This window comes from Caretta caretta, chromosome 6 (genome assembly GCF_965140235.1).
Source record: "Caretta caretta isolate rCarCar2 chromosome 6, rCarCar1.hap1, whole genome shotgun sequence".
NCBI lineage: Eukaryota > Metazoa > Chordata > Testudines > Cheloniidae > Caretta > Caretta caretta.
Genome location: NC_134211.1, coordinates 90,816,904 through 90,832,525, shown reverse-complemented (window position 1 = coordinate 90,832,525; position 15,622 = coordinate 90,816,904). Strand labels below are relative to the sequence as shown.

The 15,622-nt window shown below is 55.3% G+C and overlaps 1 protein-coding gene across 7 annotated transcripts in view; it reads right to left on the bottom strand.

Moving 5' to 3' along the window:
* Positions 1-7,032: 7,032 nt before the first annotated feature.
* Positions 7,033-15,622, bottom strand: part of TMEM63C (transmembrane protein 63C) — an 87,253-nt gene continuing 78,663 nt past the window's right edge. For all 7 annotated transcript variants that reach the window (XM_048855547.2, XM_048855546.2, XM_048855552.2 and 4 more), the window contains 8 exons: positions 15,269-15,355; positions 13,479-13,544; positions 12,936-13,098; positions 10,892-10,997; positions 10,282-10,449; positions 9,672-9,787; positions 9,137-9,208; positions 7,033-8,782 (listed from right to left, as the gene is read on the bottom strand). In XM_048855547.2, coding sequence (XP_048711504.2) covers positions 8,570-8,782; positions 9,137-9,208; positions 9,672-9,787; positions 10,282-10,449; positions 10,892-10,997; positions 12,936-13,098; positions 13,479-13,544; positions 15,269-15,355 — 991 coding nt within the window. In that variant the 3' untranslated portion in view covers positions 7,033-8,569. The remainder of the gene's footprint in view (positions 8,783-9,136; positions 9,209-9,671; positions 9,788-10,281; positions 10,450-10,891; positions 10,998-12,935; positions 13,099-13,478; positions 13,545-15,268; positions 15,356-15,622) is intronic.

Genomic DNA, 15,622 nt, shown 5'->3' with positions numbered 1-15,622 from the left:
AATGTTGGCATACTGTGGGGCCATGTGGGTACCCATAGCAGTGCCGCTGATCTGAAGGTATACATTGTCCCCAAATGTAAAATAGTTATGGGTAAGGACAAAGTCACAAAGTTCAGGCACCAGGTTAGCCGTGAAATTATCGGGGATAGTGTTCTTGACGGCTTGTAGTCCATCTTTGTGTGGAATGTTGGTGTAGAGGGCTTCTACATCCATAGCGGCCAGGATGGTGTTATCAGGAAGATCACCGATGGATTGTAGCTTCCTCAGGAAGTCAGTGGTGTCTCGAAGGTAGCTGGGAGTGCTGGTAGCATAGGGCCTGAGGAGGGAGTCTACATAGCCAGACAATCCTGCTGTCAGGGTGCCAATGCCTGAGATGATGGGGCGCCCAGGATTTCCAGGTTTATGGATCTTAGGTAGTAGACAGAATATCCCAGGTTGGGGCTCCAGGGGTGTGTCTGTGCGGATTTGTTCTTGTGCTTTTTCAGGAAGTTTCTTGAGCAAATGCTGTAGTTGCTTTTGGTAACTCTCAGTGGGATCATAGGGTAATGGTTTGTAGAAAGTGGTGTTGGAGAGCTGACGAGCAGCCTCTTGTTCATATTCCGACCTCTTCATGATGACAACAGCACCTCCTTTGTCAGCCTTTTTGATTATGATGTCAGAGTTGTTTCTGAGGATGTGGATGGCATTGTGTTCAGCACGGCTGAGGTTATGGGGCAAGTGATGCTGCTTTTCCACAATTTCAGCCCGTGCACGTTGGCGGAAGCACTCTATGTAGAAGTCCAGTCTGCTGTTTCGACCTTCAGGAGGAGTCCACCTAGAATCCTTCTTTTTGTAATGTTGGTAGGGAGGCCTCTGTGGATTAGTATGTTGTTCAGAGGTATTTTGTAAATATTCCTTGAGTCGGAGACGTCAATAGTGTTCTTGACGGCTTGTAGTCCATCTTTGTGTGGAATGTTGGTGTAGAGGGTTTCTACATCCATAGTTTGTGTGTGTGTGTTTTGGGGTGGGGGGTGAGAAAACCTGGATTTGTGCTGGAAATGGCCCACCTTGCTTTTCATACACATTGTAAGGAGAATGGTCACTTTGGATGGGCTATTACCAGCAGGAGAGTGAGTTTGTGGGGGGGGGGGGGGGGGCGGAGGGTGAGAAAACCTGGATTTGTGCTGGAAATGGCCCAACTTGATTATCATACACATTGTAAGGAGAGTGATCACTTTAGATAAGCTATTACCAGCAGGAGAGTGGGGTGGGAGGAGGTATTGTTTCATGGTCTCTGTGTATATAATGTCTTCTGCAGTTTCCACAGTATGCATCCGATGAAGTGAGCTGTAGCTCACGAAAGCTTATGCTCAAATAAATTGGTTAGTCTCTAAGGTGCCACAAGTCCTCCTTTTCTTTTTGTAATGAGCGTGACTCCACAGCAACCACAAGAGCTGTGTTAATTTCTTATTTCCTCTCACCATGGTCCCAGGGGAGGGATGAGGCAATCAGGGACTGTCACCAACTTCCATGCTTCCCACTTTTGGTTTGCAAGCCGTTCATCCTGGTGACTTCTCCTTCCCGCATCTGTTTTTCCTTTGGCAGGGGAACCCCAAGAGCTTCATTCTCATAATATCCACTACCTCACCTGCCCAAACAGTTCCTGATTCTACCTGTCCCCACCTGTCACTCATATCCTATCTGCCATCTCAGAAAATCTTCCCCAAAGCCACATCTACTTTCTCATTGTGATGGGGTCACTTGCATCAGATCCTCACACTACCACCAGGCTTTCCTTGCCCTATATGCATCTTCTCATATGACTTTCTGTACCACAGTTACCCCCTTCCCCCCAAACTGTCCCCCAGGCCATATCTGTCTTCTGTCTGGTGTGCCAGACCTCCTTTCCTACACCCGCTTCATGGCTGGCCATGCACTCTACCTGTATCCACAATTGCCAACTTTCACATGGTGAATAAACACCCCAACTTTCACAAAAAGCCAAAACTCAAGCTAATCCCATTTCAAAACAAGCCAATCCCTAAGAACCCCAACACTCTATTTGACTAGACCCCCCCGGCGTGCAGTCTGGGACTGTGGTGGGCCCCCTGTGCACCCCTGACTCTCTCCCCCTTGCCCGTCCCCCCTTGCCCCTGCTTGCCGGGAGCTAACAAAAAAAAAGAAAAAAAGCTACAAGCCAAAAACTAGCCCACAAGCAACTCACAAACCAATTAAGCCAAAAATAAGCCCAATTTCTGCATTTTTTCCACGGGTTTGGCATGTCTGCCTGTATCCTGATGGTTGTGAGCTCCACCAGCCTCCCTCCTCCATGAGATTTGCTCCTGAGAATGCCCATGCAATGGGCAGAGTGGGGCACTAACAAGTTCATGGGCTAGATGCACAGCTGCTGTGTGTGAAGTCACTGGAGTTCTTCACCCCCTCATCTGTACAGCCTGGTTCTCGAGTCAAAGCTGCTCCCCAGTCTCCATTGCTGGAGGCTCAGGGTAATTTGTCTCTATCCTGCCTGCTTTTTATTAAAATCAGGATGACAGGAGAAGCAGGAGCTCTGATTTCCATGGTAACAGTACTGTGAGCCTGCCAGGGCAGATGGCTGCCTGCAGCAGCACAGAGTTCACCGGGTAACCCCTTCCCACCACCTGAGCGAGTGTGGTGAGGAGTCCCAAGGAGAGCGGTGCTGGATGAGCATTAGCATGTATAGTGCTGCAGCAGCAGCCAGAGGCCCCTGTGTGCTGGGCCCTGTGCACCCTCAGTGCTTTGGGGCACAGGAGGGCTCTTACTAGATAAGATGGGATGGAAAGGCAAGAAGCCAGAAACCCCTTTGCCTGCCACATTCAACACTCCGCTCCAAGCTGTCTCTGAATGGTAGCCCCGTTAAGGGGAAAGGCTGCCTGGCCAGGAGAGCCTGAGGGGAGATAAATGTATTAAAACCTCTCAGGCTATTTTGACTCCTCTACGTGGTGGTGCTGGGGGTGGGAGGGGGCTTAATGTTCACTTTTCTACTGTCATTTCAAAAGCAGAGGCGCAGGGGCCTGTACACCTAACATCAGGCCCCTGGTGTGATGCTCACGCAGCCCCGTCGCCTCCTGCAGCCCTGCGGGAAAGCTGCCCTCCCAGCAGGCGATGCTGTGTCTGCCAGCTGTTGCTCCCCTCTGCTGGATTGCAGACAGACGAGCAGCTGGTGAGTGGAGGAGGTGGCTCTGGCGGAGAAGGAGGTGCACGCTGGGAAGCAAAATAGGGTGGGGAAGGGAGCGCACACAAGTGTACCCACACAGGTGTGGGAGCAAGGCTGGTTCCAGCCAGCAGAGGGCAGAGGCTGGCTCTCAAACCAGCTTCCATGACCCAGTATTACGCAGAGCCCACTGCAGGCTGCATTGCCTAAGGTTTCCCTTTGTATCCAGTTAGGCTGCTGCCTTCAGCCTTGTGCTAACTGCAGCTGCGGCTGTGCTGGGCTCCAGGTCCCAGGCTGTATCTGTATGGGTGGCAGACTGAGCAGGCGCTGGGCCAGGGGGCAGCACCGAGCAGCAGATCTTCCCTGCAGCCCTGCTCTGAACGGAAATGTGAATGTGCCTAGCTGTCGGAAATGGCACTATTCTATACACCTTGTTTTGTCTCTCCTCCTCCCCTAGTCTGTCCATTTCCCCTCCCCACTCCCCATGCATGTCTTTTTCACCATGGCCCCTCTCACCCATGTTTTTACTCCATCCTGGTTCCTCTTTCTCCCCGAATGCCCAGTCACCCCTCCTCTCCTGAAGTGCATGGGAAGGGTGTGCCCAGGGAGTGCTTCCAGTTTGACATAGGGGTAGAAGATCAGGCAAAGTGGGGAACTTTCCTCTCCTCTGGCTGGAGCAGCACAGCAGATCTGTGGAGCCCACAGCAGGGTACTTCCACCCCTGGGTTTGGAACCAGCTGGGATGTGCCCATATACTGCACGGGTACCTCTCTTCAGCTACTGTATTGGTCTCCAGACTCTCAGCTGTCATGAAAAGAAAAAGTCTCTAGCTGCTTTGTGATGAAAACTTCAAAAATATGAATGGAGGGGCCCCAAAGTGGAGGTGAGTCGGCTGAGCACTTGGAACAATAGCTTTGAGAGGTGGGAACTGCTCCATTGAGCTAGATGCCCACCCAGTGTTGATAATTTAAATGTCACCACTTAATTCTCCACTGTCCTTCCTGTAACAAAAGAGAAGAGAGTGTCACAGATTGGCACAATTTACTTTAGGGAATGGTTCTTTTTGGTGCCTCAAGTCGGTGGTATTTGGGAGATAGCACTGTGCCCCGCACATGCATCGCCCCCTGAAAAAGAGGGGTGGGGCCTTCCATTCCACTGGGCTCCTGGGGCTTAGCACAAGCCCCAGGAGCCCAGTGTAGCTGAATGGCAACTTCATCTTTTTTTGAACATATGCACAATCGACTGTGAGCAGCTTCTTCTGGTGGCTTCCCAGGACGAGTCCCTACCCAGATTGGATCTTTACCTGGACCTGTCCCACACTCTGGGACATTCAGTATATTACAGAAAGGACCCAAATAGTCCAATTGAGGTCTTTCCTATGGAGATCACATTCCAACCACTTGCAGCCTGAGTATGAGTCTGAGGGAACAGGTGCTGGGTCAGTCCAGTCTGCAGCCCAGATGGGAGTCCGTGAGCAGAATCAGTTTATTTGACATGATGGAACTGTGTCACTCAGTGCTGGGCCAGATGGGCTGCCAGGAAGGGGAGCTATTTTCCTGAGCACCTCATCTCTGTTAGAGGGCAGTAAATTAGACCAAGGGGGAGGAGCCATGTCTTCTTGCAGTGAGTACCCTATAGCACTCACTGCTGTAAGAGGCCAGAGAGCAAATGTAAGCCCTGGATTTAAAAATGGGCTGGGTTGTTTATGCACAGTAACAGCAACCCTGTGTGGACGCCCCCAGAGCCGATGTCCTTCACATCACACCCCCTGCCTTTCCTGCTGCTTAGGTGAGTGTGGTGCAGTGTAAACAGGTGCCATTAACTGCAGGCCAGGGCTGGGCGAAGTCATTTTATTCAAGGCACGGTCATAGCAATAAATAACAAGAAAGGTACAGAACTCTGGCACATTCCTATAGTGTGACAGCCAAGGGAAAGTCAGACAAGGAGCCAGAGCTCCTCAAGGACACCGTGCCACTCACAGGCACTTTGCTTCCATACCAGAGAAACAGCAAAAGAGAGAGAGAGGCGTTGAGGTTAGTTGATCAGGTGCTGATAGCATCAAACAGTCTCCAACAGGAGAGGCAGCATAAGGAACAATCCACCTTCCCCCAGAACTGGGCCAGACCAACCGGGGGATGGTGACAGCACAGAGTGAGGTTAGACAGGGGCACAGTGGGATGGGGTGGCCGGGGAGTAGCTGGCTGGGGTGAGGTGGGTGGAGCTGTGCAGACACCACTGGGTGCATAGGGATGTATGAGGTGAGAAATGGATGTGGGTGTATGGGCAAAGGGACAGATGAGTGTTTGGCTGACTGGCTGCTGGGGGTGAGGGTTATGATGGGATCTCAGACACCAACAGTGCTCCAGGCACTGAGCGCAGGAGGGGTTTGTGATGTGGCCATGTGCACGCAGACAATGGGAAGGTGACCCATCACACCAGCATCTCTGCTTTTAGAGCTCATTTCCCCCTGCCCCCCTCCAATTTTGCCATCCTAAGTCCCATTCTTGGGAGTTGCTTCCCCTGGCCTCAGTGCTACTATGACTTTTCACTGCCGCTGTCCCATGCCACCCATCAGCATGCTCCCTCTGGCACCCGTGGGCATGACTGAGGGCTAATGTGATGCAGTAGTGGTGCCTGGGCCACAGTACATAAGCCTGGGAGGCTGGAGCCTGGCCCTGAGGAGCTGAGCCCCCCACCCCCACTCCCCTCAAGGGTGCAGACAGGCTGCCCGGCTGACTGTACCCACCTTGTGCTCACTGGAGAACAGTTCTTAGAGGCTAAGCACCAAACGCTCCCCCTCCTGCCTGTCCCCTGTCCCCTGGGGACAGAGCTGTGCCCCTTTCTCTTTCTCTCTCACACACACAAACCACGGCCCTTCTAACCACACTAAGGGGGGGAACCAGGCCCACTCGCTTTTGCTTGGATCCTCATTTGTGCACCAGCATCATCCCCACGGCCAGCCCGGCTCTGGGCATGGGGAGTGGTAACTGCTCTGCCTGTGGGGCCGGAGACCAGTTCCTGCAAGAGGGTTGTGGCATCATGGCTGCCTTGAGGGCAGTAGGGGAGCCAACATATTTTTTTAATCCCTCACCCTTTGTTTTCCATTCACGGTTTTATTTGTTGGCTGCGGTGATGGATGGGACTCTGTAATGCGCTCAGAGGGCAGCTCACATACCTCCCTCCCTCCCGCCACCCGGCAACTTGAGGCAAGTTGCTGGCAGGGCTGAATGGAGCCTGCAGCCGCACAGCTCAGAGAAGGTTCAGCTATGTACCTACCAGGCTCGGCTGTCGCGTCGGCCTGGGGGAACTCTGTGCCACTGTGTGAGTGCAGCATTCATGTCCCCAGCTGATTTTTTTTTGCTTCCCTGCAGAAAAATGACTTTTTGAGGGGGAAGCAAAGGGAAGTCACAAGCCATTACACTTGTGTGCACGCGTACACGCACGCACGCATGCCCCACCCCCCCCCAGCAGTGCAGGCGCACTGGTTCAGCTGATAGTCCCAAGCTGGCTCAGACCCCTGCCACCTCTCCTGGCTGCAGGATGCTCCGCACCCCCCCCCCACCCCCCCCCCCCCCCGTTCCTGCCACCATCATTCCTCAGCCATAGGGGGTGTGGAAGGGGGGGGGGTGTGGGTCACTGTACTTGGTGCTGCTCCCTAGTCTGCCTAACCCCTGTGCATCTGGCCCCAGGACCCCCCCCCCCCCCAGAAGCCCCACCCATACTCCCACCCTGCAGAGCCTCACCCCCTGCAGCTGGAGCTTCCCTGCATCCAGACTCCCTGCTGAGACCCCCCCCCAATATAGACTCCCCCACCCCTGCAGCCAGCCCATCCCCCCACTGCACTCAAGCCCCCGCCCCCGGTATCTAGACCACCCTGACGAGCCCTCAGCACCTGGCCCTTGCCCTGCACTTGGAACCCCTCCACCCCAAAATGAGCCCCTGTGCATCCAGATTTCCCCATTCCCACCTGCCCCCTACCACATCCGGATCCCTCACTGAGCCACCTGCAACCATATTGCCCCCGTTTTACTGGGCTCTGCAGGGCCAGCCGAAACAAGCTTTCATGAGGCTGCTCCATGTGTTCTCCAGTCCAGGCGATGGGGGCAGAGGTTTTCCCGCCCAGAGATTTCCCAGAAGGGTTCCCCAAAGGAGCTTGTTCAATCACATGCATAAGCCACTGCATGTATAGAGCCCCCCACTACTCCTAGCTGCCTCTTTAATTAAGCCCTTGGAGTCTACATGCATCGCCGGAGGTCATGCCCAAAGAGCCGGCAGTCTGCAATATGGTGCTGTACAAAGTGTTAATGCTTCAGGGCACACGATTCTCCTTTCGCTGCCTGTTATTTCATCCTAGCCTCAGCACTCTCCCCCTGGTGCCCACCATCTCTATCTCTCTCTCTCCCTTACCCTGTGCTATGGGGAACCAGGTGACAGGCTCTGTATCTGACACTGAACCAAGGTGCAAGGAGCCCCAAAGACAGACAGCGTTCACACACATAGCCACAAGCAGACATGGGGGGGAAGGAACAGACGACACTCAGGCCTGGCGCTGGGGCCCAGTTAAAAGGGCAACTCCCCTGTCTTGCTCCTTGGGGCAGCGAGTGAGCGCACCACAAAGCTACGGGTTTGGCATCTGCACTTGAGTCTGGCTGACTCCTGTGGCAGCCAAGGAGCTGCAGGCCTTTGCGTCTGCATTGGACACGTTCATCGGTGCTCTCTGGGCATTTTCCCTTGGCAGCAGGAGAACAAGCCCATTCCCCATGCCCACCTCCCAATCTCCCCAAATATGTTGATAAAAAAGGTTCACAGCCACGTCTGCCCTGGCGCAATGGGTCTGTGCACCCCCAGCCCCAGTGTCTGGGGGCCACTCACTCTACTACACTCCTCCTTTCCAAAGAGATGCTGAACCAGAGGGAAAGGTGGGGAAAGCAACGACAGGTGTATGAGGTCTGTTGCGACTGACCCTGACTCCAGGAGAAGGGAAAGCCAGGAGATGGCAGACAGGCTACTTAGCATGAGATGAATTAGCAGTTGGCTCCAGCTGCTCAGAGCTGGAGCACAGGATGGAAGCAGGAGGCCTCCTGGGGTCTCTCCCTCAGTTCAGTTCTGTCTCCACCACTGCACCCTAGACCCCAGTATTATCTGTGTGCATGAGCAGGAGGCCACCGCCCCAGCACTGGGGCTTGGGCTCTCGGAGGCCAGGAAAGCCGCTGCTCCTTCAGCAGTGTTGGTACTGGTCCAGTTAGCGGCACTGGACCCTCGCCAGGGCCTGAGAGCTGGCGGCAGGGTCGATATGGCAGATCAGGAAGCTTGGGGCCTAAAAGATGGAGTTTCCTCCCCGTTCTCAATACTTGATGTCGGTGTTTCTGTCCAGCTGGTGTTGCCACTGCGGGAGGCTGCTCAGTGGTAATGGACCTGGTCCTCCAGTATGGGCCCGGTTCTGAATTCGCCTTCCACAGTCTCCAGCTCCGTTTCAAAGCTCTGCAGGCCACCCTCCTCGCTGTTCTCCACCGGCTCCAGCCGGTTGCCCATTGTGCCGTAGGACTGGTGAGCTGGGGAGGCAGCCGGCGTCAGGCTCAGCTCCGGCTCCTGCAGCACCGTGGCCACGAACATCTGGGGCACAAAGCAGACAATGGGCTAGAGGCGAGGATCAGAAAGAGACACCGCTCCCACTCAGAATCCAGGCTGGACAAAAGGCGGGATTTGATTGGCCAATGAGGTTGGGGCGTGTGAGTGTACTACCCTCATTCACAAGAGCTGTGCACCAGGAGATGCGTGGCCATGGCGGGGTAGAGGCACGTCTGGGTCACCGTGAGAGTCTCAGTGCAGTGCTCCTGGTCTCAGGCATTAGTGGTTGGTTGCGTCAGAGTGTTTTGACGCTGCATGAAGCTGACTCCCGAAGCGAGGTGTCTGGTGCGTGAGGCCAGGGAGGGGGCGGGAGGCAGGCGGGGGGGTGGATATACTCACATTTGAGTTAGGGGTTGAGGAGATGCTGCTTCTTTCTGTGTCATTGAAGGTGCCTTCTGACTGCTCGGACATCTGCCGGAAGATGGGGGGAGAAGATGAAGCAGTCCGGGAGGGAGGGAGCAGCTCCCCAAAGTGGTGGGGGCAAACCCCAGGAACACACCCTCGTACAGCCCTTTGAGACCATGGGGTTGGAGAGGGAGGGGATCACATTTGCAGCCACTGAGAGCTAGGATTAACTGAGCTGACCACGCCCATCAGAGATACCTGCCCAGAGATGGACCCACAGCTGGTTTTACAGCTCACAGAGATGGGTAACTGCAGCACAGACACACCCAAAGCTGGTGATGGTGAATGGACAGAGGGGGGATGCTCTGTGCAGCACCAGGGGAGTCAGCCCTGTGTCTGCTCCAGACGCAACTAAATCGTCAGGCACCTCAGTACATATGGACCCCCTGAGAGGCAAGACACAGACAAACAGGACAAAGAGACGATGAGTCAGGTCCTGGGACCAAAGTGGCTGCTTTCCCTCTCTCACCTGGTAGCTGGAGGGCTTCCTTGGCTGTAGCTTCTTCAGACACAGGCCAAAGAAAGAGAAGAGGATGCAGGATAGAAGAACCACGAAGGTAAAGAGGGTGATGGGACGGATGGGACCTGGAGCAGAGAAAAACAGCCAGCCAGCATGGGAGTCTGCATCAGAGTCCACCAGCTTCACTTCCTACCAGCCACAAGAGCTTCTGAGTACCAGCCGAGATCTCCCCCACATCTGCCTGAGCCTCCCCACCCTGAATACCAGCCAATATCTCTCCCACCTCTGGCTAAGGCCCCCCCCTAAGTACTAGCTGAGATCCCCCCCACTCTGAGTAGCAGCCAAGATCTCCCCACATCTGACTGAGTACCCCCCACAAGTACCAGCCAAGGTCTCCCCCACATCTGGCTGAGCCCTCCCCCCACACGGTGAGTTCCGTTGAGATCTCCCCAACATTACCCTTTCCCCATTTATTTTCTCCCTGTCCGCCCCATTCCCCCTCCTCCTGTTCCTGACGAGAAGGTGATGGTCACTAGCTGGCTGCTTGTCCCCTAGAGAAGTGAGCCCTGATACAGATAAGGTCTAGGCTGGAGGAGTCCCTGCCCTGAGTCCACCCTACCTAGACGCAGGACAGAGAAGAAGAGCAGCCAAAACATGCAGAGGATGGGTGCCACCACCACCTGGCTGACGGCCGCCGAGTGGATGCGCTGGTTCAGCTTGGTGGGGATGTACACGTAGTAAATGTTGTAGCGATCGACCATGTGCTTCAGCAGCATGTAGAGCAAACCTGGGCCAGGAGGATGAAGGAGGATCAGGACAGGTGCCACCACTGGACAAACGGGGGTGAAGCGAGAGCACCACGGCTAGGAGAGGGGATGAGGGACTGGGTCAAGGAGAACAGTCCATGGAATTGATGCCAGTGATGAAGTTTTGGGCCAAGGGATTTGGCAGCTGATCCCTGCTCACTTCTCTGTACCAGGGCTGGTTCCCCAGTCGCTGCATGACAGTGTGTGTGGGGGTGGGGGCGGGGGGGTGTTTCAGCAGGAGGCCAATGAGACCAGACAGAGCTGCCTTCTGATGATCAGCTCACCTCCCAAGGAAGCAAAGAGACTCCCCTGGGAACATGGGTGTGGGTGAGGCAGCTTCCAGCCCCGGGGCCAGGCCCAGAGGAGATGGTGAGACAGCTGAGGGCCGGGCTGGAAGCTCACAGGACTGGTACATCCACTCACCAAAGGGAACGATGATGGGGCAGGTGATGCTGTAGGTCATGACGACAGCAAAGATGCAGCACGTCCAGGCGTACTCCAGCCCAAACTGGAACTCATAGGCTTGGCTCTGAGGCACAATCAACAGCCCAGTTACCCGGCTGCCTCCAGCCTGCTACTACCGTGTGTGTTACCTCGCTAGCTGGAGGCCTCAGCGGAGATCGGGGCCCCCCACTAGGCACTGCACATACGCATGGTGGAGACAGCTCCTCTCCTAGAGAGCTCACACTCTGCATGGACAGACGGAAGGCAGAGAAAGGATGTGTTGCCCGCACATCACAGATGGGAAACTGAGGCACCGAGAGATGACAGGCCTTGTCCCAGTTCACCCACAGAGTCTGTGGCAGAGCCAGGAACTGACCCCAGATCTCCCAGCCCATTGCCTTCCCCCAACCCCACGCTCCCCAGCATCTCTTCCAGGGCCTGGCAGCAACTCCTAGTCCTTTATGCTTCCTTTCTTCCTGTGTAATCCACCCAGGCACCATGACGCAGCCATTGCCTGCTGACCATGGAAGGGATTCTCCTTCAGAGCCGGGCGCTGCTGCTCTTCACACAGCCAGTGGGGTCACTACTGAGCAACATGATGTACTCCCTTGCCGCGGTGCCTTCCCAGACCTGCACCGATTGCTTCCTCTGCACAGCTTACCCCTGCCAGCCACAGAGGGACTGGAACCAAAGCCAAGCCTCCTGCAGCAGCCTCCAGCAACGAGCCTGTCCCCAGCACTGGGACCAGAGCTAGAGTTGCCAACTTTTGAATCTCACAAAACCTAACACCTTAGCCCTGCCCCTTCCCTGAGGCCCCGCCTCCTTCCCTGCCCCTTCTCCAGGGCCCTGCTCCCCTGCTCGCTACATTCTCCCTCCCTCAGTGGCTCACTCTCTCCCCGCTCACTCACTTTCACTGGGCTGGGGCAGGGGGTTGGGGTGCAGGAGGGGGTGAGGGCTCTAACAGGGGGTGCAGGCTCTGAGGTGCGGCCAGAAATGAGGGGTACAGGGTGTGGGAGGAGGCTTCCTGCTGGGGCACAGGGTTGGTGTGTGGGCTCTGGCTGAGAGTGTGAGCTCTGGGGTGGGGCCGGGGATGAGGGGTTTGGGGTGCAGGAGTGGGGGGTCCAGGCTGAGGGGTGGGGCAGAGAGGTTCAGGGTATGGGAGGGGGCTCTGGACTGGAGCAGGGGGTTGGGGTGGAGAAGGGGGTGAGGGTATGGGAGGGGGCTGCGGGGTAGGGGGTTGGAGTTCAGGGGGGTGAGGGTTCCATCTGGGAGTGCAGGCTCTGGGGTGGGGCTGGGGATGAGGGGTTTGGGGTGCAGGAGGAGAATCTGGGTTTGGGGGGGCTCAGGGATGGGGCAGGGGGTTGGGGTGAGGGCTTACCTCCGGCAGCTCCCCGTCAGTAGTGCAGTGGAGGGACTAAGGCTTCCTGTTTGTCCTGGCACCACGCTGTGCCCCGGAAGCGGTCAGCAAGTCCGACTCCTAGGTGGAGGTGCGGCAGGCAGCTCTGTGTGCTGCTCTCGGCCACAGGCACCACCCCCGCAGCTCCCATAGGCCGCGGTTCCCAGCCAATGGGAGTGTGGAGCTGGCGCTCGGGGCAAGGGCAGTGTGCAGAGCCCCGTGGCCTCCCCGCCTAGGAGCCGGACCTACTGATTGCTTCCGGGGCGCAGCACGGAGCCAGGACAGGTAGGGACTAGCCTGCCTTAGCACCGCAGCATTGCCGACCAGACTTTTAATGGCCTGGTCGACGGTGCTGACCACAGCCGCCAAGGTCCCTTTTCGACTTGGTGTTCTGGTCGAAAACCGGATACCTGGTCACTCTAACCAGAGCCCCACCTCCTGGAGCAGCCCTAGGCCACGGGTCTCTCCCCAGAGGCATTGGGACCAAAGCCCCACCCTCCTGAGTATAAGACGTTGAGTTTCTGGCCAGGACAGTGGAGACAGGCTCTGGTGGGTCTGAGAGCCCAGGAGGGGTGTGGCAGCTGGGCAACGTGTGGGTGCAGGTGTGCAAGGAGTGGAGCCACATACCCGCTTGATGTGGAGCCGCTCTGGCTCCGACTTGGCAAAGCAGAGGCGGGCTGCGTAGACGATGAGGCTGGGGATGCGCAGCAGCTCCATGGCTGTCCCGATCAGGCTGGACGTGATGACGTAGTTGACAAAAAAAGCGCCGTTATCAGGGAGGAAAACGCACCTGCCCCCGGAAACAAAAAGGAGGGAAGAGAATGAGACGTGCCCCAAGCAGATGGCCAGAGAAGAGCTGTGCCAGGCTGGTGGCTGCAGGACTCATGCCCAAATCACTCCAAGCTGCTGCCCAGCAGTGCAGGGGGTGACAGCTGCAGGATTGCTGGGTCCATGAGCTTGCAGCCCCTTCTGCTCAGGGGATTGCTCAGAAATGGGGTCCAAAACTTGGGGCATCCAAAACACTGCAACCAAAACACTGACAGTGCAAAATGCAACTCCTCTGCCCCCATACACACTCAGCTGTGCATGCAGCTCCCCCTAATCGACACGTGTACGCACATCCCCACACAAACACGGCTCCACACATGTTCAGGGCCCGCCAGTACTCACTGGAACTTGATATTTGCCTCATCCAAGAAGTGAATGTCAAAGAGCCAGTGGAAGAAAAGATCTAAACTGGATAAGAGAAGGGAGAACAGGAGCTGGTTATACAGACAAGAGAGAATATCCAGGGCATATAGGCAAGAGTCTCTCTCTCTCTCGCATGCACACGCACGTACGCACATGCAGAGAGCAGGGAAAAGTCTTGCAGCACACCTTGCCCCCACCCATCTCTGGATTTCCCTTTGGCACGGGGCCTGACCTTGGTGTGGAACGTGCTCAGCCTGTTTTGTTCTGGCATTGTGTGACTAATAACACTAATGATAATAACCAAGGCTGGTCTGGGAAGGAACAGCTGGTCCACATGGCGCAAATGCTGGAAAACACTGTTCTCTCAAAGGTGGCAATTACTGAAGGACCTGGTTACAAGACCTGGAAGTCGCCACAGAAAGGGTTAAACCTACAAAGGAGCCGTGCCAAAATCTTACTGGAGTGGCTGCTGCTCCTGCAGAGCGCTCTTGGCTTGATGCTTTGGTCCGTTTGCACATCCCCAGCTGAGCAAAGGGCCACTAGCTGCTTGGCAATTGCCCCAGCATAGCCAGAATCCATAGGTGGCATAAAGCCATTGGCATCAGGGATCTGACTGAAGGATCTCGATGCTCTGACTAGTCCCAGCCGCTAGAACAACCCCTTGATGCCACAGGCAGCTGAGGGCAAGTTAGGTCAGCCCCACGGCTTCTTTAAGTTGTGCTGGAAACCAAACTGGATCCCAGCCGGCACCAGAATAAGGAAACCCCAAAGGTGATTAAAACCACCTTTGCCCCAACCCCAGGATCCAGAATTGATCACAGCTTGGCTAGACCTGAGAACAAGGTTCACATATACACCTGGCTAAGGAGTTCCTTTGCAGATCAGCTGAACAAGAGAGGGGTTAATACCCAGGGTCACTTGATCTAGCTCATACTCAGGAAGGAGGGGGCTGTGCAGCTGGGGGTCCTTGGGCTGAGGGGCTCACCAGGGGAGAGTTTGGGGACAGGACAGTCCCGGGAACAGACAACGAACGTGCAGAGAGGGGAGGAGCAAGTGCTTTCTGGCTAAAGGGCTGGCTAGTTGGGTCTCAGCAGGAGTCTCTGCAAATGCAATAGCCTCTGAGTAGCTGTACTGTTTTTGCCATTTCTGTTTGATACACACTATCAATCTATTAGACCAGGAAATTCCCCAGAGGGAGACGGTCAGTTCTCTCTCAAAGACAAACGGGGCCATTCCACAGTCCCTAAAGCCATCGACTGGCGTTGGCCAAGGAGCAACAGCACAGAGAATGATAAATAACCAGATATTAATCTGTAAGATATTTTTGCTCTTTAACAAGTTACTGCTCTCAGGGATGCTGTGTGGTGGCAGACTTTCAGAGGAGCTGGAACACTGATACCCCCTGGAATACACATGGTTATTAAAGACATGATGGCACATTGCCCAAGAGTCAGGGAGTTAATCTTGGCATCCTGGTGAGTTGGGCCATGGGCAATTCCATGCTTTTTCCCTAATTTCCTATTACGTTTCAAATGGATTCCATACACTTCACTTTCTGCCATAACTGGTGTGTAGAATTGCTGAGTGCTAAGAGATGCTGTGTTCCATTTCAGTGGCGGCTGCATTTCAGTGGTGGGTGAAGTGATCCCTGCACACACAGTCTCTGCAAAATGTTTTGGGGTTGATCCCTCAGGATGAAGAGCTCCAGGGACATGGACATAATTCCCAGTCTGCAGGCAGATGAGGAGGGCTGTACACGTGGGTGGTACCTGGTCAGCCCCAGCGAGGGCAGGATGATCACCATGAACACCAGAAAGAAGTAACACTTGTGCATCGTGACCTGATTTTCATTCGACCTACAGAAAAAGGAAAAGATCTTTATACATTTTGGAGACAGAAGAGAAGCTGGAGGGAGAGATGCTTAGGGCTTGGGTCCAGTGCTGCACTGGGGAATCAGACTGTCCTCAAAGGGGATGCTGCTCTGTTGGAACAGAGCGCTAACTGTTGGAGCAGAGCACTAACTGAGGAAGGTGGTGATTCTTTCCCTAAACTATGCAGAGGCCACGGTGGGGGAACAGGGTGTGGTGAAGCCATCTGGGGAGCCCTCCACCCCCCAAATCCCA